This window comes from Amphiprion ocellaris, chromosome 4 (genome assembly GCF_022539595.1).
Source record: "Amphiprion ocellaris isolate individual 3 ecotype Okinawa chromosome 4, ASM2253959v1, whole genome shotgun sequence".
Classification (NCBI taxonomy): Eukaryota; Metazoa; Chordata; class Actinopteri; family Pomacentridae; genus Amphiprion; species Amphiprion ocellaris.
The window spans coordinates 388,617-414,829 of record NC_072769.1 but is presented as its reverse complement, the minus strand read 5'-3'; the positions used below and the strand labels follow the sequence as shown (position 1 = coordinate 414,829).

Here is a 26,213-nt window from a genome sequence, read left to right as displayed (position 1 = left end):
ATGACTTATTGGCTCATGCTAAGGATATATGGCTGTGTTGTGTTTAATCTGGCTGTCATTAAAACAGCAACTTCACATAACACAAACATAATGTCCATTACTGTTGGTAGCAAATTCAAGCATGAAGTGAGCCACATTGTGGTTTAGCTGTGTCTTGTGTTGATTTTATTAGCAGCTCATATTCACAACTGAAATCAGCCACAAAAGTAGGAGGAATGTATTTAGACAAGCTATTGCACACTGCTGGAGGCCAAACTAAACTGCGCAGTACTCTTGCATGTATCACGACTGCACCTACCATGTTGACAAACCAGCAAACTGACGACCGTATCTGGGCCAAAATAATAATGAATGCCTTTCTAAATACAATAGATGAGAAAGTGTTTATATTTGTGTACTTTCTGATGTTGAACAAAATATTTACATCATGTTTGGCTGCCATTAATGGTCCTATATGCTGTTAGCTATTTGTGTATGAATAGCGTATTGTTAAGAAAGGAGTGAGTGGCTCTGTATGCGTAAGCCACCGCAGTCACTTTTCTCTCAGCAACACTCGCCTTCAAAACTAAAAGCAATTTCACAAACAGGTTGAGGAAGATTTCAAAGGCTAATGAAGATGTTCCAGGAGATGTAAGCTGTAACAATACCTCTGCAGATGCTGCTTAACCTTAGGCACTGAGGTCTCCGAATGAAACATACAGTAAGATTAAATACTTTTTCAAACCTGTCCGCAGACAATGAGAACATCTGTTGAAGTCCTTTTAAATTTGATCAGTGTTTTATGACCACTGGCCATGTACAGATCATTGCTGTTTCTATTGCATTTAATTTATTTTCTGTCTTTACTGACCCAGGTTTCCCGGTTTATAGAAGTCTAGCATGTTTGCCTTTGCCACTCAGATAGCACATGAAGAAGTGATGTTATATTATGCGGGTGTACATGTTACAATTGACTCACATTGCCCCTGTTTGATTATTGACATTAATGACTTGTGACACGTATTTTCCAACCTTATTTGAATTGTTGTATGCATGTAAATCTGTAACCTGTTAAATTGACCTGCTGTCCATCTTGGCCGGGACGCTCTTGTAAACAAGATTCTTAATTTCAATGGGTCTTTTTCCTTTTTAAATAAAGGTTAAATAAAAAGAATAGTTAAAAAAAAAAAAAAATAATAAAATATATATCTATATATATATATATATATATATATATATATATAGCCTGTTTGAAAGGCCTCATTTAACTAAAGTAGAAAAAGATGAGACATGCAGCACACAATAACACTAAAAGCTTTTAATATGGTGCAGCAATGCAAAGCCTCTATTCATCAGAATAAGATGAGACTGTGAAGGGAATGCATTTAAAATGCCTGTGCCCAGCTAATAGGTGTCTCTCATTGGATGCACAGATTCTGGAGATTGCTTCCATCTAGTCAATGTAATATTGTTTCAGCATATGAGTATATATCAGAGGAATAATAGAATGTTTAAGGAAACATAGAACTATCAAAAGATGTAATTTCCCAAAACAATGATTGGTAACTGAATTAATTTCCCTTACTTAATCCATATGGTTCCGTTGTGCGCAATGCATAATTTTAATAGCATTTTCTGTGTAACTGTTTGTTTTATTCTTCATCCTCTTTCCCTTGGGAATGAAGTAATCATTTGGAAACACCAGAATATCAGAGTAGAAGTTGAACTCATATAATTATATGGCATACTCAGCATTTCAAGTGCAAATAGCAGTTTTATTTTCTGAAATCCTCCTTTGAGAGCTCACGTAGTTTGGCCACGATACTCTTTGAAACAGCAACGTATCCACAGATCTCTGATCAGGAGGGCCGCGTGTATCGACAGTGTACAATGGCACATGAATGCGCCACTCGGGCAGGATTGTCATCATCATTCTTCTTTTTCTGCACATTTCTTTACAATTATTAAATGCACTTACGTGACCTTGAACGTCTCTGACAGTATGGTACAAAGATTAGAAAGTGCCGTTTGCCGACTCACTTGAAATGGGGGTTGGTAGACAACGATGAGATTTGACAGTCTCAATAGATGTGCAGTAGACGTTTCAAATATTCTGATGCTGTTTTTGGGACTGTGACAAGTAGCGAATACTGGCCTGTTTTCACTCACCAATTAGTGTCATTAGCTGGGTGATGCTGTTAGTTTTCAAGCCTGGGCTGCAGTTTAGAGCTAAAATGATAATCCTGATCATTTAGGAAGATGTTTTATGTCCTCAGCGACAGGGTGTTCTTAAGTGAAGTGAAAAATTGTAATATATGTCTCACTATACTCAGTTAACTTATAACTGCAGGTGCCACAATAACCGCACAGCTTAATGCACTTGAACTGAATTCATACATGGCGCTTTTAGGCAGCAAATAAATACAATGTAAAGTGTTTTGGAAATGCTATAATAGAAACACATGTACATGGTCTGTCCAAATCATGTAACAGAAACATAGGAATGACATTCTGATTTGCAGTATTTTCCACATTTTTAGTGCTGGATACATGTTTATCTCACATATTGCTAAAGTTTGCAATGCTTCAGTTTATGCTGCAAAAGATATACCACCTCTCTCCCTCAAGCAGTTTAGGCCCATAGCTTTGATGACACATCTGAGGTTATGAGCAAGTATTTTTTTAACATGACATGCTAAAAATGGAAGGGAAAAATAAACCAGGGGGTAAAGTGCACTTCATCTGCATTGAGGAATTTCAGAGGTCTCAGGCTCTCAGTTGTCTCATTCTCTTCCAAGAACACTTCTCCTTCCTGTTTCACCTCTGGCATGCCGCCCAAAGTACCCACAAACCACGGAGGCCAAGGCCGAAAATACACAGATGGTAATTTGCACTACATTTCAATACGACTCAACCACCATTATATATAGCCCTGCTGCCTGAACCCTGATCCTCACCGAGAGTATCATCTCACCTCAGATTCCAACTAAAAGATGGGCTCTTTATGTCTTTGTCACAGACTAACAGTTGGACAGGAGAACACAGACAGTAGGGAGTAGAAAGGGAGAAGTCTATTCTGAGTTTTCATGATGTTTGAACTGAATATTTCCATGTCTAACATGATCCATGATCAATACGCAGGAGGATTTGTTTTTCCGGGGTCAAGACATTGTGTCAACATAATTAATAGCTATAGGTGTGTTTAAAAGTTTGGGTTACTCGTGCATGGAAGAAAAATAGCTTCCAGTTTTTGAAGTTAAAAGAAAGTAAAGTCTCTGAGTACCACAATATAACAGACTACATATACTCTGTATATGTAGGCACTGCTTCAACAGAACAGTTTATGTAATGGGTGCATGTTATAAATGGTGTAATTTACAGGAGTGGTGTCACATTGCAATATAAGGGACAGGCCATCTCACTGCCACTAACTTCAACACAAGTAAATAAGTTGGCTTCTGTGTTGTGTGACATTTTGTGTCTGCAATCGCATACCTTGCCCATCCATTTTCTTGTTGGCTGTCATGTTTCATCAGCTTCCTAATGGAAATAACATGATAAATAAACTCTGGAGTGATAATCGCATTGTTCCTGCGAAGAAACAACAGCATTTAACAGATTGATGACACATAATTTCACGGGGACAGATGTGTCGGGGGGCTAAAATTTGCATTCCCAGTTATGGAGATAAGAGAAAGAAGGAATGGGATGAATGGAGATAAGCATGAGATTAAAAAAAAAAAAAGAAAGACCATGTGGGTGTGAAAGAGATCAAGCAAGTGAGAGATTATGGAGAAAAAAAAAGAAAGGGAGGTGATCCTGATCCAGTGTGTCCCAATTAATGGAATTACCTTCCTCCTTGGGAGTACTGTTAGTCATTTGCAGAGACGTGAGCCCGCCACTATTGCATCTCTCCCAGCATATTGTCCAGCAAGCGCTAATAAGGCAGCTCTGACCACCGGGCGTGCTCATTAGCATAGCCCGCGGCCGAGGCAGCCCCCGCCAGGGCCCAGCCGGACACTTAATTACCATCACGGCTCCTTCGTCACCACATCCATACGCACTGCCTTCCTTCCTACGTCCTCACCCCCTGCCCTATCTCCTTAACCCACCCGAAAAGACACACATACCACCGTTGCCGTCCCAGCCTTAGCAGCAAGGAGAGGCTAATCATTTTGGTGATGTAAATGTGATTGCTTTATTGTCAGTATGTTGTGGCTGTCTTTCATGTCTCTTCGCTTTATAGGGCTTTGCGGTCAGTGATCTTTGCGATTTCAGTGATTCCCTGACCCCTGCTGCGTCTCTCTCCATCTCTTGTTCCCTCTCTCTCATTCTTATATTAGCTCAGGGGCATGGCTCTCCTTTTGACATCGGCGCAGTATTGATGCACCCCCTTCCAACCTTAATCGGCTAATGGCCTCCTCTTCTTGCCTACCCAGCCAAATCAGCCCCTCCCTTAACCATCCCTCTGTCTGTCCCTACCTTCGCCTTCTCCTCTCCTCTCCCCCTCTCTACCCTGTTCAGACCTGGGGTCAGTGAGGCCAATTTTCATGCCTGACTAACCAACAGAGTAGCTTTGTGTATAGGTGTGTGTGTGTGTGTGTGTGTGTGTGTGTGTGTGTGTGTGTGTGTGAGAGAAACAGAGGGAATATGTTAGTCAGCAGCCTCACACAAGTCATGTGGTGGGTGACCTCTTAACCTACCTTTACTGTAGCCCCTTGCTCTCCTCTCCCATCTTAACTCACACCCTCTCCCTTACTAGCGATCATTCTGTGTGACAAGGTTAGCTCTAATCGGACAGTCTTGTGTTGAACTTGTATGTTTGTGCATGCACAAACACATGCGTGCACCCCCTCTGACCTAGAAAAGTAACAGCCGATATAATCCTGCCAAGTTCACAAATGGAGATTGTTGACAGCACCGCATGGTGAAACAATGAACAACTCTGCTACCTGAAATGTCCAACTGTTTTTAGATGTTGTTACAGGCTGTGAGCTCCCTGTTTCTTTTTTTGTGACAAGTTAACACTGCAGATTTCCAAACATTGTACTTTACAGAGGACCTCAGTCAGAATATTTTATGTGCATCTCTGGCCAAGCTCAAGGCAGTTTATTCTGGCCAGGCTTGAAGCCTTTTGGCCTTCCCTTTATGTAGCCTGAGCCCGGACATTGATTTGATATAGGTTTCTCTTTGTCTATAATGTGGTGGCGCTATACATCTCTGTGGCCCAGAGAGAAAATCCCCCACCGCTGCACCAGTGAATCATCCATGTGTGAGTGATAACAGATCCAGACTGCTGAGCACCCCGCAGCTGTTTGTCTCAACATGCAAGTCATCCCCGCCATTACACCACTAAATGGTTCCCTTTCAGTGGCAGACGCTTGCCGTCTCAGCCCGTATCTCCATGTCTCCATCACTGGGGGGGGGGGGTTTGCAGTTACTGTCACCAAGCCAGCCACCGCTCCGGAGGCAAAGCAGTTGAATGTGTGTCAGAAAAAAATGCAGCACAGGGAGGACTTCAGCATTAAATCACATTCTTGGCTGTGTGTTTGTAGTTCAAATATGTGTAAGCACGTGCATATGTTTGTCTACATGCGTGTGGTAGGTATACAGCAACAGCCACGAGTACAGAGCTCCAATGAAGCCCCCTTAGAGCTTAGGCCGGAGACCATGACCTTGGGAAATATCATTCTGCCGACGGGGGTGAGTCGCCTGTGACACACAAAGCCATGCCACTGGAGTGCATCAGTGGACTGTAGCAATCAGCCAGAAGCCTAGTGACGTAGTGTTGTGTTCCGCTGCACCTAACCCTGAGGTTTAAGAGTGAACCTAGGAAGCAATAGAGTTCAGCCTCAAAGCTGAGACCTTGGGTCAGCAATCTAGCGATTTCCCTCTAACCACATTACGGCCATTAGTGGCTCTTGCTGCTTTTCGCATGACACATGGAAATGGGTCAAGCCCTGCCCTGCATGACTCACTGGCTCTCTCTCCCTTTCGCGCTCTTTATTCCTGTTAACCCTGCTCAGGTGGTGAAATGGCTTCAAGGAGCATGGTAAATTGGGTTCACAATCAGTGCGTTTTGGTGTTTTCATTCGCTTTAATAGCAGTCTTAGGAATTGAGAAGGGTCATGCATGTTCTGTACGCCCATGGGTCTCTAAACATACAGCCTTCATTGTCCATCTAGGCATCTACTAGACATTGGTGTACAGACAGACTGAGGCAAAATTTTATAACATAACCTGCTGAGTTGGTTTCTGACAGCTTTTTCTCTGTCAGCATTTAGTTGTGTGTTATTGTAACAGAGATGAGAAGATATCTGAAAATGTGGAAGCCTTGTTTGTATCTGTTGCAGCATGAGAGTAGTGGTCATTGTGGGTTGTGATTGTGGTCACCTTTGCAGACCATAGTGAGCCACGCTGGCCAGATGTCAGCCAACTCTAATGATCCTAACAGGTTGCTGGGCTGGGTTGCCTGGCAACCATTTTGCCTTAGCCTGTAAACAGAGAGCAGCCCCACCAGGCCTCTGTTAGGGTCGTGAGGGTGAAGACGGCTTTTTGTTGTGTGAGGATATATGTATGTTGGTGTGTGAGACATAAACAATTCTTTCATTGCTTCACAATTTTGCAGCCATACGAGTACCCATTTTTCTCATAAATCTCAAGTTGTTTTTTTTTCTATCACATTTTGCAAGATAGTGTACAGTAACCCAAACAAGAGATGTCAGTTTTGACATTTTGTTTCACCCAGACTTGGTGCTTTTGACATATTCTCATGGAGGTTTGTTAATATGTATCAGGAATATTCACTTTTCTTTGTTCGCCCTTGTCTGGCAAGCTGTAATGTTTTGCTTATGAATATTGATACATGAAGTGTATATTAATGACCCTTGGTGACCTTAACCCTATCCTTATTGGCTCCCTGGTGGTATCTGGAGGCTCATGAATATTAATCTAGTTCTGTAACCTCCATTACCCTAATCTTTGCTGTCTAGCCTCCCAGAAGGACCCGTTGTCATGGCAACCCCTTTACTAGGCTCTTCCAGACCAAGGGTGGGAAAAATATGGTTAAAAAAAGGACAGAAAATCTAAATTACTCAAACATCTTGGATGTGCCTTGTGAAAAGCTGCCATTATATAAGAAAAAGGTTGACTTTGAGCTGGAAGTCATTTTAGTGGTCTCCTTGCTGAGCAGTCTAATGTATTTTTGCCACTTTAAAATGCCATTTGATTTGGGCTTCTTTATTTGGATGTGAAAAATGGTTCTTCCAGTTAGGCTTCACATTGTACAGATTGATATTTGCTTGCCAACATCATTAACATACACCTAAAAACAGGTTGTAATTTTCCAAGTGTTTGCCAGAAAAATAATGTCTAGTCTGTTCATGAGAGCAACATGGTGATAACTTTGTCACAGTACTTGCAATGCATTTATTACTGTTGCTGCTGACTAAATTGTCAGGTTTGCCCTTCTCTTTCAGATGTGGACAGCAATGAGGACGGAGGGCCTGATGGCGGTGCTGTGGAGGAGGAAGGCTGGTTTGGGCATGCTTCTGACACACGCTCAGAGTCGTCGTCTTTTGGAGACACCCAGGATGAGCTCCTCCTGCCCAGGGGCTCCTCTCCTGATGAACGGCCTGGAGTCAGCGCTGGGTCCGGGGAACACGATACCTGTGGAGGTGAGAGCTCACTGGGTTGCCCCACACCCGTCCATCGTGCCTCTTTGGAACTTCTTGGACTGGATGGAGGTGCATTCACGGCCCAGGACACACTCTCCTCCGTGGTGTCATCACTGTATGGTGAGGCGGCATCTCGAGCGCTAGGAAAACCGCTCAGCAGCAACCTGCGGCGCCTCCTAGAGGCAGGGTCACTGAAACTTGACCCCGGGGAGCTCCTGGGTCGGTCATCCAGAGGAGGTGCTGGGGGGGAGTCTCCTCCAATAGCTCTAGCCCCACCTTTGACGCTGTCCCCATCTTCCCATCATGCCCAGCAGTTAAGTGCTCTTGCCCGAAAACTGGCCAATAACAACAATAACAGTGGCTCAGCCTCACCAGCCTCCTTGGCACCCTCAGTGACCAACATTAAGCAAGAGCCCCTCGACCCTTTTAACTCTGTCACCCCTAGCAATGGCAGTGGCTTTGTATGGGCAGGTGTTGCAGATAAGTGGCCACCAGCCAGCTGCTCCACACCCTGCGGCTCCAGCCTGTCCCCGGACTCTGCAATCCAGAAGTTAAAAGCAGCAGCAAACGCTGTACTTCAAGACAAAAATGCCGTGGCCTCCTCTTCAACATCTTCCTCTTCCTCCTCCACCTCTGCCTCATCTGCAGTGCCCACCCTGGGAGGGGGTGGTCGAGGAGATGACGTGGTGCGCTTTGATGCCTTCAATTCTCCGTTTAGCCCGCAGTCAGCTAGCTCCACCCTTGCTGCACTTTCCAAGAAAGTGAGTGAACGGAGCCAAGCCTCGTCAACGACCAGTGCTGCTACGGACCACCAATCCTCAGCAAGTTCCTTTCTCTCACTTGTGTCAATGACCTCCTCTGCTGCCTTGCTCAAAGAGGTGGCCGCCAGGGCAGCAGGAAACCTGCTGGCAGAGAAGAAGGAAGGTTCTCCCTTGGCAACTGCTGGGGTCCTCCAAGAGGATGTGAAGCCCCTGTTGGACAAGAACCAGAAGGCGCCCACGCCCTCTACGCCCACCCAGAGCCTAGAGTTGCTGCTGCCCTCTACTCCAAAGGGCAGATGCAAACCCAACAACCAAGCAGGTAATCTAAATGTAAAATACAGTCATAATACACATTTTGAAATCAGTAAAACATCATTAGAATGATAATACATTAATCAATATAATGATCACACCGATAGAGATGACAGCTCAGCTTTACTCAGCTACATTTAGATATTTTTCCATTTTGAAAATATTTGTTCTTCAAGGAAGTGACAGTTGCAAATCACTAAAGCACATTCAATTGTTGCTTTGTGTTAATCACACAATCAGCCAAATTAAGCCCAAACAATGCTGCTACAATTAAGTCTAGTAACAGTAGGGTTGTGTAGAGAATAACAGGAAATGTGAAAGATCATTTCAGCAGCACTTCTTTTACAGAAAGTTTTCCTCCTTCACTATGCCCTTTTCTTTTGAAAAGCATTCATACAAATTTAACTGATAGTTAAGAGAAATATTTTTGCAATTATTATGCTTTTCCCCATTTAGCATTACGAAAGATCCAAGACGATGAAATGCAAATTATTACTGTTGAATAGTATTTTGCTATGTAACCACAACTCCAAACAGATAGAGGTCTCCTTTGTCATTGTGTGGGACACTAGCAGTAGTAGGTTTACTTGTCACCAAAACACCATCAGAAAAGCACAGCTCTGAACTTCCATGACATGTTTTCTCTAGTTTTGTAATGGTTTTGTTCTCACCTCACTGGCGCTGAAGTAGCAAGTAGTGTAGCCTCAGCTTAACTGTCAGCCGAGCAGAGAGCATAGCCGAGAGAAAACAGCCCTGGCTGGCCTTCTAGTCTGGGAAATGGTCTGTGGGCTCGACGGGGGGTTCCGACTGAGACCTCACTGCCTTCCCCCACCAGCTCGTTTGTGCTCGGATGTGCGTGCTGCCAAAAGGGGGCCGTCAGTGTGTGCTCGGCACAGCAGGGAGCCCTGGAGTCCATATCCATCTCGGCAGCCTCCTCCTGGCTTCAGCCCCCGCTAACCAGAGCCCTCTGCACTGATCAGCACAGCAGACTTAAGGCCAAACGCATCATACTTTCCACTGACTGGATACAGATGCGTGTACATACTCACTCTCTTTCTTTCTTGGTTCCTTTTTCCCTCTTATGCTCTCTCTCTCTGTTATTCACAAATGGCCATCCAGTATAATCTGTAAGAGTGTACTGTAGACATGTAAACCAAACAAGGGTGCACACAAAGATCTCACTCTTGGACAGGGAGAGAGAAAGCTTCAAAGTGCAGTCTCTAACTAAGTAGCCTTAAGGGAGAACAGAATGTTTTCCGGGAGATGGATGGGCACTTTTGAGGGATTGTGTCGCAACCCCGCCAAATCTAAAATGGCTGGATCAAATTGACTTCAGACAGATGAGGCAGTCGATGTAATATTCTGTGATCTGCATGCTAAAAAGGGGGTATGCTCTAACCCGTCGTGCCGTCAAGGTCGAGCAGCACTGTAAAAATGCAGGTAGTTGTTTGGTCGCCAGACTGAAAAATGTGACCTTGATTATTGACTGTCATGCCGTCTTGTTTTATTGTCGTCCTTTGCCGGTTCCTCTATAAAGCTGTATCACATGGGTATGTTCTGCACTCTGTAGGTTGAGGGAAACTTGCTCTCTTTTTCTGATACACGATTGTGATTATGTAGGAAATAGACATTTTAAGACTGAGACAACAAACTCACACACATTTTCTTCCCTCCTGTTTATTTCTGCTTCATTTGCCTCAACTTGGAGTAAGCAGAAGTCATTTTTGCATTGTGATCTCTGCTGTGCTTGGAGAGGTTGGGCCGCAGATGGCGGTTTATTGTTGCAAATAGGCAGTCTCGAGGTTTTACACCTCAGGTCAATGAATGGCTGAGCACAGTAATTTCACCAAACACTGATTACCAGATGTTTTTCAAGGAACGGCACTAGAATACTTATGAAGCCATCCTGACAGGCCCTTGTAGAATTTGTAATGCAATCATGCCTCTTTCTAATAAGACCAATTAAACAGTAATGGATGCCGGATATGAAGCCAACAACAATAATCGAGATACTAAAACATGCCTGAGTTTTTACTTTCATTGTTCCATTGCTTCCAGCTGGCATTTCCCTTGATGGTTTTCATCATTAGGTGTGCAGACATTGTCTCTGATCTGTGCATATTCTGAGTTACTCACTTATTTAAGAGATGATTTTGCATTTCTTTACAATAACAAAGGTACATTTTAGTAAAACGGCATGCTTTTTCATGCACCAAAGACTCAAGCCTCGATTCTGACAGTCATTGGGTATTTCTTGTAAATGCTTACAGTCTTTTGGTTCCCTCAAGGCTCCCCTGAGGATGGTGGCAAACCATTCCAGTGTCCTGTGTGTGGGCTGGTCATCAAACGCAAGAGCTACTGGAAGAGACACATGGTCATCCACACGGGCTTGAAAAGCCATCAGTGTCCGCTGTGTCCCTTCCGCTGTGCTCGAAAAGACAATCTCAAGTCCCACATGAAGGTTAGATAATATAGATTTTTTTCATCTTGTTACCCTTCACCTCTTGTCACCCCACCATGTCTTTTCTAATCAGTGCTTATTATTGCTCTTGGAAAATAATTGTTCAAATTAAATGAGAAGCATGCTTTAGGTATGCTGCTGACATACCCTCTGCAGGATTTAACTCTGCTGCATGTTTGCTGTATCCTCAAGACAAATATTACTGGAAGGAAGCAAATAACCCTTGCTGTCCTCCTGGTGTCCTGCAGTGATTTGACACTTAAACCTGTCCTCCTTTTACAGGTACATCAGCACCAGGACCGGGGTGAGACATTTCAGTGCGAACTCTGTCCCTTTACCTCCTCCCGTCACTTCAGCTTGAAGCTTCACATGCGCTGCCACCAGCACTTCCCCCGCACAGACGTCAAGGTGAAAGAGGAGCTCACCACCGACACAGAGGGCGAGGGCTCCCTGATGGGTGACAGTGGTTCCACAGACCTGAGGGGGACAGAGGTGTCCCCGCTGCACTCCGACACTCAGCAGCAGACGTCGCCTCCGGTTGAGGCTTCCTCCAATCATGTCCACATCAAGGAGGAGCCACAGGAAAGAGACCTGTCTGTGCTCTCACCCTTTAGCATCTGCAGGGACCGTCCCAGCAGCAGCGCCAACTCCCTGGATCTACCTGGAGTTGGGGTCAGATCCAGTCCTAGTGGTCCAACCACAGCCTCGCTCTTCAGCCCTGACATCACTACCAAAACGGCCACTGACCTGCTTATGAAGCTTTCAGGTTTGCATCATTTCATTTAGTAACAGTTTCTTTTATTCTTTTATCAATTACTCCATGAGAATGTCAACAAATATCAAATCCAACCTCGTTTATTTTGCTCATTATGACATTCAGAAGTCAAAAATCTGAACATACTAAGTTTGCTATCATACAATATCAAGAAAACCACATATATGCAAATTTCAAAAGCTAGAACTAGGTAATTTTTGCTTTTAAAGATTACTTCAACAATTAATATATTATAAAACTTTTTTACTATTTATTTTCTTTCAGTGAACTAATTGATTGACTTATCCCTATTGGCTCTAATTCAGTCAGTGCAGACCTTCTTGGGAACCTGTATAATGGCAGAATCATGTAAGAGCCTATAGAATTTATAGTTTTAGGTATGGACAGTACTACGTTCAGTTGCTTCATTCCAGATGCAAGACAGATTGCGTCAGGTAATGTGGTTTTTAAAAATACATGGAAAAACAGCTTACACAGACGCACTAGTGGCGTGACTCCTGTAATTCATAATTGTTTTGTTTATTGTGCTGTTTTCTCAACTTGACTTTGTAACTCTAGTCATTGCAGTTGCACTTTCATCACAAGTATTTCAGTTCTTCAAGAGTTGAATATGAAGACATCCGTGCTGATCTCCTTCTAGATGTTGTCTCCTCTTCGCCTTAAGTTTTGTTTTGATTCTCCGCCGTCACCAGAAATAACATTCGTAAGAAGTGTAAACACTTTTTATGTTTATCGTTTCAGGTCAAGGCCGCAGTACATCTCTGAACTGTTTTTAATGGATTTTAAAACAATGGGAACCCAAAATGTCTGGAAGTTAGTTCAAACATGCAGTGAATAGACAGTTTTAGCCTTACAGTCGTACATACATTAATGCATTATGACGTTTTATGGGCATTAGCACAGGATAACAATGTAAATTCCCACCGGTGTTATTCTTTAAACAGTGTAATGAATAGAAATCGTTTACACAATACGCACTAAATCGCAATGCTGGGGTCTTGCAGGGGTAGCTGCTTAACTATTACTGTGCATATTAGGGATATCATGCATGCTTTTAGCTGCACACCGGTTTGTTCACAGCCTTGCTTTCAGTGTCTTTCCCATGAATATGAGAAACAAAAGTAGGTCATGGACTTTTAGCCTTTGCACAAATTTGTCTTGTCTTGAAAATACCACATGCCTGCACCTGGGTTAGGAGTAACATTTTGAACACAGACACTTCGCTCATTGATTGCATGCATCCAATATCTAGTGGAATTTACACAGAGAAAAGTGTTTCTGTTTCAAGTTTTAGCACAACGTCATCTTGCTGGGATGCTTAATATACACTGTAGGTTCCTGTTAAAAACTTGAATATGAATGAGATCACCATAGAACCTGCTCAGCTGATGCAGCACTGGGATGAACACAGGAAGGAGAGATCTGAATCCATAAATATGTTTTCAGAAGATGACACACCTCAGTGGTTGATGCAAAGTTCATGCACAAATGGTGGAGACTGTTGGGCCGTGAACATCTGATTTGTTCACTGGTATCATGATGTTTCTTATGTACAACAAAGATGTGTTGGAACAAGCAAGAGGGAAGACACAATATTAGGGTAATACATGGATTCCAAGCATAACATGAGAGGATAAGACAACTAAAGTTAGTCCGATAGTGAGCTTTTTCTCTCAAGTAGACAACAGGTCTGATTATTTTTTTAAATTTTATTTTTTAAATAGTGTTTTTTTTCAATTGAAGTGCAATCCCCCACATTCACCACTGTACACACCATTGGCTGCAGCAGAGTGGAATATGCACGTAAAAATCTATTTAAGTACCAATATATAGCCCTACATCAGGGCACATGCAGTATAATCTTTCATTTTTAGAATATACTTTATTTACTTAAAATGAGTCATTACAATACCCAGATGATATCACATTCTTTCACCATTTTTTACATTATTTATCCAGCCAAGATTGCCCACTGTTTAAAAATGACACTTATTAGCTGCCCAGTAGTACATTCTCAGTTCTCTGCTGCTGGCCACTGATTAGCTTCACTAAAGCAGTTGGGAACTAAATGATTTGCTCAAGGGCACCTCGAAAGCAGTCAACGAAGGATTAATTTTCCTCACCCACATCTTGTCAGTTGTCAGGGGAGTCGAGGGAATGTAACCTCTAGGCATCTTCCTCCTGCTTGCAGTATTCTTTGTTTGTGTGTAGGTATTATGACTGACAAAATGGTGATGAATTTTCTTCCAAGGTTGCTGAGTGAGGATTGCAACAATACATAAATGGACTTAAAGATTGTTGTCTGAGAATAGAGAAGCCTTCATAATACTACATTTTACACACAGTTGTCACATAGTGTAATATTTTCCACTATTAGTAAAGTTGCAGTTTGAAGCTTTATAACTTAATGATACTGAATGTTTTTTCAGAAAACTATACAAACTTGACAAACATGCTGTCCTCAGGTATACAAAGTCCAGGCCATGTTTAGATGCATTTCACCATGTTGCAGAATATCAAAGGATGAGCTTGGAGACAATGGCAAGATTGATGAAAAAAGGTTGACCGAGGTTGAGCGCCAGGGTCGAGGCTACAACTGCCACTCTTCCACTTAATGCTGTGTAATTAGATTGAGATCTTGAGCAAGGATGGGAGGAAAAAACCCTGGGAACATTAGATTAATTAAAAATTTATGCATAATTCATAATTAAAAAGGAATTCATAATTTGAAATGATTAGCGCCCTCAGCGCCATCCTGTGACCCCGCCAGGATGCACGGGGACTGGGCCGGCTTAGTTAACTCCCCCTCGATCTTGCACGCCCCGGCTCCACATGGATGCCCCCTGGGTGCCAGTTGCACTTCACTCCCAGACTGCACAATCAAGCCCAGGCAACTCCCGGAGGACCCAAGATGGCTCCTTGCAGTGTCAGTCCAGTGTCAAGTGGCGGACATCTTAGTCAGGGCATCATTCAAGGAGAGTGAGGGAGGATATAAAAAGACAGGACGAGAGGATGTTGAACTTGAATGCATGATGATGGGTTTTAATGAATACTGCTTCTTTGATCACAAAGTTCTCGCTTTGTTGAGGGGTGGAATTAAAGAAAGAAGGTTATGAAACTGAGAGGAAGTGGGCTCAGATCTTTGTGAGACTTATCCATGCCACGGAGCAGCCAGGGAGGGAGAGGTGAGGAAGTTCCTCCTGGGACCTCTAGACTCTATTTCTTTTGACCTCCCTGCCAACCCAGATTGAGTATGGACACGAGCAGCTCATCCCTCCTGCTTTTACACTGCTGTCTCAGTGCCTCAATCCCACTAGGCCTATGAGAGGGGGGTGAGGGGGAAACGTATAAAAAGCTGCAGAGGGAAAGATTAAAAAAAAAAAAAAAAAACAAGAGACAGATAAAGTGACAGCGAGGGAGAGGGAGTAAGAGGCAAAGAGGGAGTTGCATCGAGTTCCCCAGGCATAAAAAGCCAGTGAACTCTTCCTGACCTCTGACATAATAAGCATATCATTTTTTGGGCTGCTCTGCTTTCCATTGAGTGTTATACTGATCCCTTTGATTTTTATCCTTGCACGCTGACACAACCGTTAGCTATCCAGTGTGATCCACATTTTGATTCAGAGATGAAAGCCACCGAGGCACTTTGAAATGCACAGCCCCTACCCCGTGCCCAGTGGACCCTGAGTTAATAATGACAGTGGGCACTGCACACCCTCCGAACACCACCCCAACCCCCCGCTGCGGTGACACAGGCACAACGAGCTTGACCCTGGCTGGGTGTGAATAATTGGCATGCAGGGGGTTGTGGGAGGTGTTGTATCTGTCATGATGCTTCTGCAGTTGTCTTATTTATCTTTTTCCTGGGAGAGTATCTTGCATGCAATGCTTTGCTCCAGTAATATGATGCAGAGGTAGAATTTTAACGCCGTAGAGGGAAAACCCGGAGTACTTTATGTGAATGCTGATTTTTGTTCCCCATCATTTTTACGTCTTTGTCATAGCTATAGATATCATTTTTGTGTTCACCTAATGTATGTTCATGAGTACAATACTGTGAGGGCCGTGTTTCACTCAGAATGTTTTTGATTTTAAAATGTCCTCAGTTTTGTCTTGATGTGAACATCTAGATTTAATCTGATGTGTCTTTTGCTTTCCAGCTCTGCATGAGCAGATACAGGCAGGCCTTTTGTGTGTGACCTCTGGTCCATACATCCCCACTGCAGCCATCAGTATCACTGTCCGGTGTCTAGCACACTGTCAGCTATTGTTGGGTTCTCAACCTGCCCCACGTAGTCCTGTGCTTTTTTTTTTTTGTCCGGGAGAAAACAGCAGCCAATTGTCAGAGGGGGAGCAGGCCGGCGTGACAGAGGTGGAAAGCTAATGAAGTTATTTGACGGCAGCCCTGGCCATGGAGCGAGAGGTGAGGTGGAGTGGACAAGCGCCTGGCAGTGAGACGGATGAGGCACAAGAGAAAAGTGTGGTGAGGGGGGAGAGAAACAGGCAAGAGAATGGCAATGGAGGTAGCGTTGGTGGCAGGTGTCAGAGGGGTGTGATAACATGGAGACAAACTGATAGCATCGTCAAGCCTGAGTTAGAACCAGCCTTACAGTATCATGCACAGGGAGCTGACACTGGTCTTGGTACGTAGTCACCACAGGCAGGAAGCTCACAAAAGTGAAGCCCAGTCACCCAGAGATGCCCGTCTCCTCCGCCGAGCTGTGTTCACTTCACAAAATGATCTGCCAGAGACCGGATGCTCGTGATGCTATTGTGATTGTGAAACTTTGACAGACAAAAGGCTAAAGTGTAAGCTTGGTGTTGTTGGCTGAACTGCTCATGTTGGTACTGTTCTCCGTCTTTTTGTTCTTGAGCCATCAGCATGGAGGAATGAAAAACTTGCCCATTGGATTGGGCTACTAAATAATTCATTGGGCTCTGTAACATAGATTCTGAGTGGAAATACACTCTATTTATAGCGACAATCCAAAAGGTCACTGGAGTGGTGTGACTTTGTGTGTGAGTGCACGTCCTGGAGTTGTTTTTGTTCTCATGAGGAGAAGAATTTGAGAATCTAAGATTATGTTGAGTGTATTAGTCAGTGGCTTATGAGCAGTGCGGTGAACACGTAGGGTTTGAATGCGTTGTGACACAACATGCGTACAGTTGCATGTGGCAACACAAATTGAAGATTCCTCTGACAACACGGATATGTGTGTGCATGCATGGTTAAATGTGACAGTGTATTTTTATGTGTGTTTGCAAGGCGGTGACCAAGTGTGCTGTCCCTGTCTGATCCGACATGGCCCAACACGCTTCTAATTAGAGGACGTCCTTCCAGGTGCTGACCAGGTTATACTTAGCCTGCCCGCTGACATCTGACAGTGTGACATTTCCAGCTGGTGCCGTGTGCGACCCTGCGCCACTGCCCCTGAACTTGAAGGTCACTGCACTGCCCCCCTCACCCCTCCTATCCTTTTCCCCTCTTCCCTTCTCGCCCTCTTGAACCGCAGCCCCAGCCCGCCATGGTGTGGCATTGTGGCATCATGGCATCACATGGGTGGTCAGAACACCAGCACCTGTCCCCTTTTCTTGCCCCGTATCCCCCGTCCCTGAGCCCTCTATCCCTCCGGCATAGATCATCATTAATCAGAGGGGCCGGAGCCGGCACAGATTGATGATGCGGGCAGGGGGCGGCAGGCCTGTGGCGGTTAGAGATGTTAGGTGAGACGGTGGGGTGAGGAGCAGAGCAGATCTCTGCTGGGGCCAGAGGAGACTGGACAGCAGTCTGCCCAAGAGTGATGGCCTCTCTTATATCCATGCCCTGTGTGTGAGAGAGAGACAGATTGAGAGTACATGCTTGGGTGTGCAGGTTTCAAGCTGTACAAGTGTCAAAAATTGTGTCAGTACATGTACACACGATGCCACCCTCAACGTTAGCACTTACTGGTAATTACAGAGGTGAACTTTAATATCAACATGGCTCCTGAGCAGCTCCTCAACTGTTTTTGCAATTAGATTGTCTCACATTGCATGACCATTGCTTTTTTATGACATCATACTTCAAATGATTTGTGTTGTGGGGAGAAATAACTCTGAGCCTTGTTTGTTTTATGTAATTAACAAAGATAAATGTAGAAATACAGTAAACAAGCTCTGCTACATTGGGTTATCATTGGGAGGGCCTGCCTTTTATACTTCGCCATAGCAACAAGGTTCTGCCTCTTCACTCACATTCAAATTCGTCACACTGTTGCAGATACTGTAGCATTCATGTTGGTTAATATTTACAGTTTTAAAAACAAGATCAAAGTAACATTGCTTTACATTAGCTGAGACTAACATGAACCTCTACGACTGGTCCTTACAGGTAAAATCCTAGCTGATGATTTTTTAATCACTCAGTTAGTCCTATTAAGTCTGAAAAATAAGTAGCAAAATGTTTGATGAGTCAAAAGAAAAATGTTTATTCTTTGAATATTATGACATTGTGAGAAAATACATTTTGCAATTAACCTTGAATTTAGCTCAAACATCACAACTTTAAATTATTAATGAAACTATTTCAACTTTAATTTTCCTTTGCAAGCCAGTCCACTCAACAAAGAACTCTGTACTAAAATTAGCTCTGAAAAATGGCAGGGTAGACCTGCTGGTAGTCAGTTAACAGTAGTGGACAATGGTATCCTTTAACCCTCCCTGAATGAAACAGATATCAAGTGACTGTCCAAAGACAAATGTAACATATTTTAGGTCATATTTCTTGAGCTCCACTCAGTGTTTTATAGCCATTTTATATTTCAACAGTCCTCTAAGCTATAGCTATAGCCTGTGTAAACCTTCGCTTTAGTACAGAGAGTAGTGGAATGTGCTGAGAGACACAAAGAGAGGCACTTGCCCTGCTGTTCTTTTCTAGTCGGCTATCGGAAGTTGCTCCATGTCTAATTATTAATTATTCATCTAAGGCGGATTAGATGTGGCCCAGTTTCTCTTGAAGATGACTTTAGAGCAGAGGGATCCATGTGACAGTTCACTCCCTAACCTAGGCTACACACTGCAGAGATGGCAGACAAGGCCTTAGCTGATTACTATCCCACTCTAAGATCTGCTGGAATTATTTCATGTCCTTATGTCTGAAGGGGATTCAGGCGATGTCAAAAGCAAGAAGAGATGAGGAAACCTGACTTTAGGTTGAATAGAACTGAGATTAAAGTGCATAGAAATGAATGTGATAGATGAGGAGCGGTGTGAAGGAGGAAAGAAGCAGCAGAGGAACGGGGAATTTGTTGTGGATACCCTGAAGACCAAAAGAGATCATGGGGTTGCACCATCTGTGTTAGCCCACAGTACGCCCACTGTGGTGCCCGTTGCCACAATAGGACTTTTGAAGGCCACTGTGGACTACTTTGTTGTTTCATTTAATTTGCATTTTTGTGTGTGGTGCTCAACGTTGTGTGTATATATTAATATATATGCTTCATCACTCATATTAATGGTTTGCTGAAAGAAACTGTGATTTGATAATCTCATCGCAATCGCAGAAGCTCCATATACATGTTTTCTTTTATTGTCGACTTTACCATATTAAATCCCTTTTAAACTTTATACACACCGTTTAAAGCACCCAAGAAACGTCACCTGTTTGGTCACCACCAATATTCTTTTCATCATCTTTATTCCTTTGATCTCTTCTATCTTTTTGCCTGCAGCGGCCAACCAGAGGGAGACACTCAAGTCTCCGTTCCACCTGAAGGAAGAGCCCAAAGTGGAGGAAGCACTGAGTCCTAGACCTTCCTCTCAGTCCCAGAGCCAGGTTCAGCCAAACTTTCCTGTGACTTTCTGCCAGGACGGGCCGACGGGGACCGTAGGAGCCACAGAGCGCTCAGGGCCACTGAAGCCGAGGGAAGGAAGCCCCATGGCTAAAAACAGCTTGCTGAGCCAGGATATCAATGTTAAGGTGGCCTCCGAGCTGCTGATTAAGCTTTCAGGTAGGGTGTACGCTTATCTATAGATTTGCGTATATGTGTGATAAAGGAGCAATGCAAATGAGCTTTGTAGTTCTTAGAACGACCCGCAAAACAGTCAATTCAGTAATTCTTCTACATCTATGCAAAGCATTAAGTCTGCGGTATCGAAATTGCGTGTATATCCATTGTACGTATATGTTGTATTTTCGAAGTTTGTCTAAAACTATAAATGCAAACATACGGTATATATACGATGACAAGTATTTCTTGGAAAGAACAGGTCGCGCACTGTGATACTGATATTTGTTGGACCAGTCGGCTGTTTGAGTTTCAGATCAGCTCGGGGGGTTAGCTGTAGGCCAAAGGTTATGACACTGATTGTCACTGTTGTTTTGTACCGTGGCACACCTCACTGAGCTAAAACTGGACGACTCTCAAGGGCGATAAAAACATACCTATGCAGTGAAATAGTCTTTGTTTCTCTGAAGTATCTGCTCTAGATTTGACTGCAAAGCCTCGACTTCCTCTGTGATGAAACGCATGTCAGTGGTTTTGACAGTATATTGTTTTAACACTTGTCTGCATCAGGTTATTGCAACTTTTGTGGAACAAATTGTAGTTTTATTTTGTGTACTCCACTCTTTTTCACTCTCACATCCCTCTAAAAACAAGGCCAGCAAATAGCATATTCTATGTGTTATCTGCCTGCATTATTGAACTTGAAACTCAACTCTGACATGCCTCTTGCTCGATGGCAGACAGTTTAAGAGTCACATTTTTGACATGCACCATATTTGAACCTGTGTGGACTGCTCTGACTTCATCCAGTGCAGCATGATTTAGCCTTTACACCTTCAGGTTTGAACTCAGAAAGACTGTTGGTAACAAGTCCTCGGGCAGGAACTCAAACCTCGTTCGTTATGTTGTAGCACAGTGTGTGTGCTGCTTCACTTGGCATAATGCGAATGCTGCCATTGTTTTTAGCTTACTACACAGTTTGTGTCACTGCTAAATACAGTTTTAAAGCAGGTGCTCATTTTATCCGACATCAAAATCACTGCTGAATGCCAGGCCGGGTTCAAGTGTGTTATGGACAGGTGTTTGTCCACTGTGGGCTGCTGGAGAGCATCTCTCAGGCAGTCAAGAATGAAACAAGCTGAAGTATGTATCAGCATGCACTGACATAACTAGCTTTCTAGCTGAATTATTTGCTGAATAATACCTGTCCTTATTGAATATTTAATGGCTATACATGCATACTGTGTATAGCGTATTCTTTTGAATGAACACATATTTTAGCATGCACCCGGGTGTATCTTTAATTTATAAATACAGCAAAATTACAGGCTGATTTAAACACCGGAACTGTGATTGTAATAAAATTCCGCAGCCGTAAAATTTACAATGTGACACACTAGTGCAATATGCATCCACATTGTTAAAGAAAAAAAAGCTCAAAGTAAATGGCAGTCTGATGGTAGCGCAGTGGGGCGTTGCTCCATCCGTGGCTTTTCATCCTCTGCCAATGTGTGTGTGCTTGACAGACACACCGGTTGCCATTGTTCTCTCTGGGTCGACTGGTGTTCAGAGTGACTCATGCTGGCTGGGAGCTCTGTGGTACTACACGTGTGCTGCTCCATTGCCTGCCCCCAGGTCACGTTTCCCTGTGTGTGTGTGTGCATGTGCTTTTGTGTGTGCGTGTGTGTGCTTAAAGAGAGCAGAGATGACATGATTCCGACTTTAAAAATGACAGATAAACCACATGTAAGGTATTGGCCTGTGAGTGTAAATGGAGACAGTGATGTGAGCAGTATATAAATTCCTTCACTGTAATGCCTCTACCTAAGTTCTTTGTTCATCATTGTTCTCCCTCTCACTTTTGCTCTGTGCAATCCCTGCACTGACGTTATCCTGCCAGTTTATTCGGTCCTCAAGCAGCATGGCCAGCGTTTATCCCCTCCCATTACTTACACTAGCTCTGCAAGGTTGACCTAGGTTAGGGAAAGATGCTGCAGCGTTCATCCATCCACTGGCTCCCTCTGCCCCCTCATACAGTCCTCGGAGCGCAGTGCCGTCCATTGCCATGGCAACAGTGGGGGCGGTAGATGGAGAGGGCTGTCTAGAGTGACAGCCTTGACAAGAGTCTGGACCCTCGTATGACCCTGGGGGGAAGGGAGGGAGAGAAAGATGGTAAGGACGAAAGGAGAGAACCAGGGAAAGGTCATTGTCGTTACAGTCACGTGTGATTATGGTCCTGAGGTTCAAGGGCATCTACACTGTAACCTCCTCTGTCCCCTGCTAAAGGTCACACACAGAACACAATAACCCAGTGAGGATACTTAGATAAGGAAAACACATTGTTAGTTTAGTCTTCTCATTTTCTTTCTTCAAAACATGGCTATGTGTCTGTCATTTCTTCATTCTTATTTCTCAGTGTAACAAATGGACACAGCCTAATTAAGTTTCTGCTGCTCATCCTTCTTCGACCGTGACATTGGACAGTTAGAGCAAGTGGGGTTGTCATCATTACTGCCCATTGTGCTGTAACATGAGTTGCATCATCCCTTTAACTAGGTCACTTCTTCTCTTTTCTCTCCCCCCCTCTTCCTTATCAAACATTTGTTGGTCGTGTTGAGTCGCCTTGCTAGCGCTACCTCCCCCACATCTGTTTAAAACCAGGCTGCTGGTGTCTGGGGGCTAATTACGCCAGGCTAAATAGTCCCTGGCGCCAGCGGCTAACGTGTCCTAGCAGATGGGCACTGGTGTTGCAGGGCAAGGGGAACATGGCGTCACAGTAAGGGAGGGGGAAGGGGGTTGTCGGGCCCTAGGTGGTGCCCTGGCAGGCTGGCATCGTGTGGGTAACAGCCGTGCCACCCACTCACCATCCAGCCACCCTCACTATAGGTGTGAAATCACACTTTGTACTCAGTTAACTCATTCCTTATTCCTTAGGAACAGGCCTTCCATCTCTGAGGACATTTTACTGGCCCTCTCCCCTCTACAGTGCTCGTTACCTTGCTAATAAAAGTTGCATTAAGCCATTTTGACCACTAAGGAGCAGAAAGACTTTGAACCAAACTGACAGCTACAAATTTTTAACTTATGAGGTTCCTTTGGTTATTACAGAAACCGCACTCTATACGCGCATTCAGCAGAAATCATGCTATAATGCCACTAAGAAAGCCCCCCCTCATTATGCCTCCACTTCTACTTCAGACGGAACGCAACAAGCCGGCGTGATGCAGCTTCAGTCTGTGCTAACATGCCAGTGTTCTCAAGTCAGAGGTGTGACGTGTAATGCAACTGCAGCAGTGTGCAGTGTGGCGTGTTCCGCCATGCCAGCTCTTTCTGGAATACAGATATCAGTGCAGCTCGGTGACTACCTCTGCAGCCATCTTGAAGGTGCAACAACAATGCGCCCCCCCCAGTTTAATATTAACTGGTGTTTATCCCTGTTGGTCTGTTGATGGTGGATGTATGTGATTTTAGTAGAAACTATAATGTCATGGTTCTGTTTGTGTGGCAAAGCAATTAGGTGAATATGGCAAGACGCAGGAAAGTGGGAATGACACCTGAATTCTAGATTCAACACTCTAAACTTGCCAGGATTGTTTCAGATGTCACTCTCATGATATTGTTTGCCTGCAATGTGTAGAACTGAGTGCGCTATTCAGCAAAGTGCCAAAGAAAAGGATTTAATCTTTTTCAATAAACACAATGGAAACCTTTTATTTATTTAATTTCCAGGTGAAAATACAACAAAGCAAGATTTGGAAAGATCCAAAAACTAAGCAAACGGAGCACTTAGTGTAGTATTTATCATATTAACGTTAAATTTGCGTTTTAAAATATGTACATATAGCCATTTCCTTTCAATTAGTAAGTGAAGGTGATGCGTATTATTATTTTCTTTAATCACAAATGAAAGGATTCACTGTTTACTTGGGATAGCCAATCCCAGGATACTGACTAAGCTGTTTACCATTCTATTTCACAACACCGGCATTACTGTACATTAGTACCTTACATTAAGCTCTACAGTGCTCTGACAGTGTCCTCACCGTGCCTCCTCATCGTGGCCGCTCGCTGACCTCTCTTACTCCCGCCCTCCCTACCTCCATATCTGTCTCACTGGCTTCTCATCACTGCCTATAGCTCTGTTTACAGAGATGCACAGTTGATTCCCTTTGGCCCTGGCTGCATGTGTTTGTTTCCCAAGTGCTTCCTTTCTATTCAGGATTGATTGATAGAATTACCGAGACAATCGTTCGCCACCTTACGTCTTGACCTTATATGATAAAGCTTTAGTAGCCCTAGATTAGCTCCAGCCTGTGCCAAATGTGTTTGTTTAGGACCACTTCATAGGGGCCATATCTGGCTCCTTTTGGGCTGTTTATCAGCCGCACTGCTCTAGAGTCAGACGTGGCTGCAGTTTGCAACCGTTGGAAGGCTCAACTACTGAGCACTAGCTGGTCGAGGATCAATTGTAGCAGCAGCTGTCTGTGAAGTCTGCAGACAAGGCTGCTGTGGCTCCCACATGACATGCAGTCTCCACACTGCAGCCTTTGAAGCGCCTGAACTCTTCACCCCTGTCTGAGCAGGTCGGCTAGAGAGCAGGAGAATAGAGAGATTGAGAGAGCGAGGGATGGGGGCAGGGATAGAGAGAGATGTGGAATAACAGAGCAGGGAGAAGGGTAGACTAGGATAACGGGAGGGGGGAGAGGTGGAGAGGTTGTCATTTAGGCTCTAGCCAATCCTCATCCTTCTGTCCTCCCCCAGCTCTTCTTTCTCTTCTCATTCTGCTTTCTTCTTTCCCTCCTCGTACCCTCGGGTGTTCTTTTTCTGGCACTTTTTGACAGTTTTTTCCCCTCTCTTTGTCCTTCGTCTTCTCCTCTTCCTCTGTCTGTCTCCCTCACTGCCTGTCAGTCCAAATTTTTCTTCCTGTGCTTTCGATGCATCAAAGTGGCGCCATAAATTGACTTTGCGTGCATTAAATCGCTAACGGTATGCGACTGTTTTCATCCAAGTGTAATTACAAATCCATGCCGGGTGAGTACCTTCCTACTGTATGTTCTCAGCAGCACAGGCTGTCAAGTCCACGCAGATTCAAGCAGACACCTGAGGTCAAAGTTGATCACTAAAAACGGAACATCACACAAACCACAGTCACTTTCAGTCCAACTCAGAGCTTGTGTGGAGCTGTAAAAAGGAACAAGGTGTGTGTAGTGCATTTATAGTAACCAGGCGTACAGTTCACATTTAAGCACATTGTGACCGTGAGCAGAATCGTTGCCATTACATTCCTAATTAAGTTGATATGAGTTTTCCTTTGAAAGATTTTGGCTGATGGTCACACAAACAAAAGTTTTAACCAACTTAATTCAGACAGATTATTACTGCTTAGCAAATAGGATCCTCATGCACTTGTTTAATGGAGACAGGAGGCTTGAGCGCTGAAACTAAACCTGAATAGAGCAATATAAAACTGAACAACAAAGATGCATGCAAGTGTACTTAATTGTCACGCCTTTTCTTAAATTTACAAACAACTTAAGCAATTCACTGTCAAAGCCTTTGGGAAAGCAAGGAACGCTCACAGGCATTCTGCAGTAAAAGTTTTTAAAAAATCTAATTTTAATGGAACGATATACCCCAGATGCAACAAAGTAATTTTAGTGTTTTTATGTAGCCTCACTCCCCTCTTCAAATATTGATGTTTAAATTGAAAATGGCTGAGATAAATTAAACCGTAGTGTTGCAAGTTACATTGGACTGTGTTGTCCCTGTCCGCACCTGCCAGTTAAAAAAAAATCTAATGTTCCGACAAGAGGCAGCCAAACTCTGCGGAGGATGTTCTGCTTTTGTTGCAAGATTAATATTACATTACTTGTAATAACATAATATTTTGGAATCCAATTTTCTTGACTTCTCTTTCTTTCAGATATCACAATATAGACCACCAAATAGCAGTTTAAAATATTTGAGCGTTTTGCCTTAATGACAAAAACACGTGTATCTAAACTAACTGTAGTTTAACCCTATTTACTTGTTACAAATCACAAAAATGTGTTCAGTTCAGGTTTTGTTTGTATTTGTAGAGTTTTGTTCACATATTTTCAAATAATTTTGAAAAGATTTGGAGCGACACTGACACGAAAGGAAAGCTATGATATTTATTGAGAAAGGGCATGAGCGGTTTTGTACACACACACACACACACACACACACACACACACACACACACACACACACACACACACACACACACACACACACACACAC

At 43.7% G+C, this 26,213-nt stretch overlaps 1 protein-coding gene across 3 annotated transcripts in view; it reads left to right on the top strand.

The window, feature by feature from the left end:
- Nucleotides 1-26,213, top strand: part of znf827 (zinc finger protein 827) — a 71,780-nt gene that overhangs the window by 15,032 nt on the left and 30,535 nt on the right. For all 3 annotated transcript variants that reach the window (XM_023262238.3, XM_055009871.1, XM_055009870.1), the window contains exons 2-5: nucleotides 7,458-8,735; nucleotides 11,017-11,189; nucleotides 11,472-11,955; nucleotides 19,674-19,952. In XM_023262238.3, the coding sequence (XP_023118006.1) occupies nucleotides 7,458-8,735; nucleotides 11,017-11,189; nucleotides 11,472-11,955; nucleotides 19,674-19,952 (2,214 nt within the window). The remainder of the gene's footprint in view (nucleotides 1-7,457; nucleotides 8,736-11,016; nucleotides 11,190-11,471; nucleotides 11,956-19,673; nucleotides 19,953-26,213) is intronic.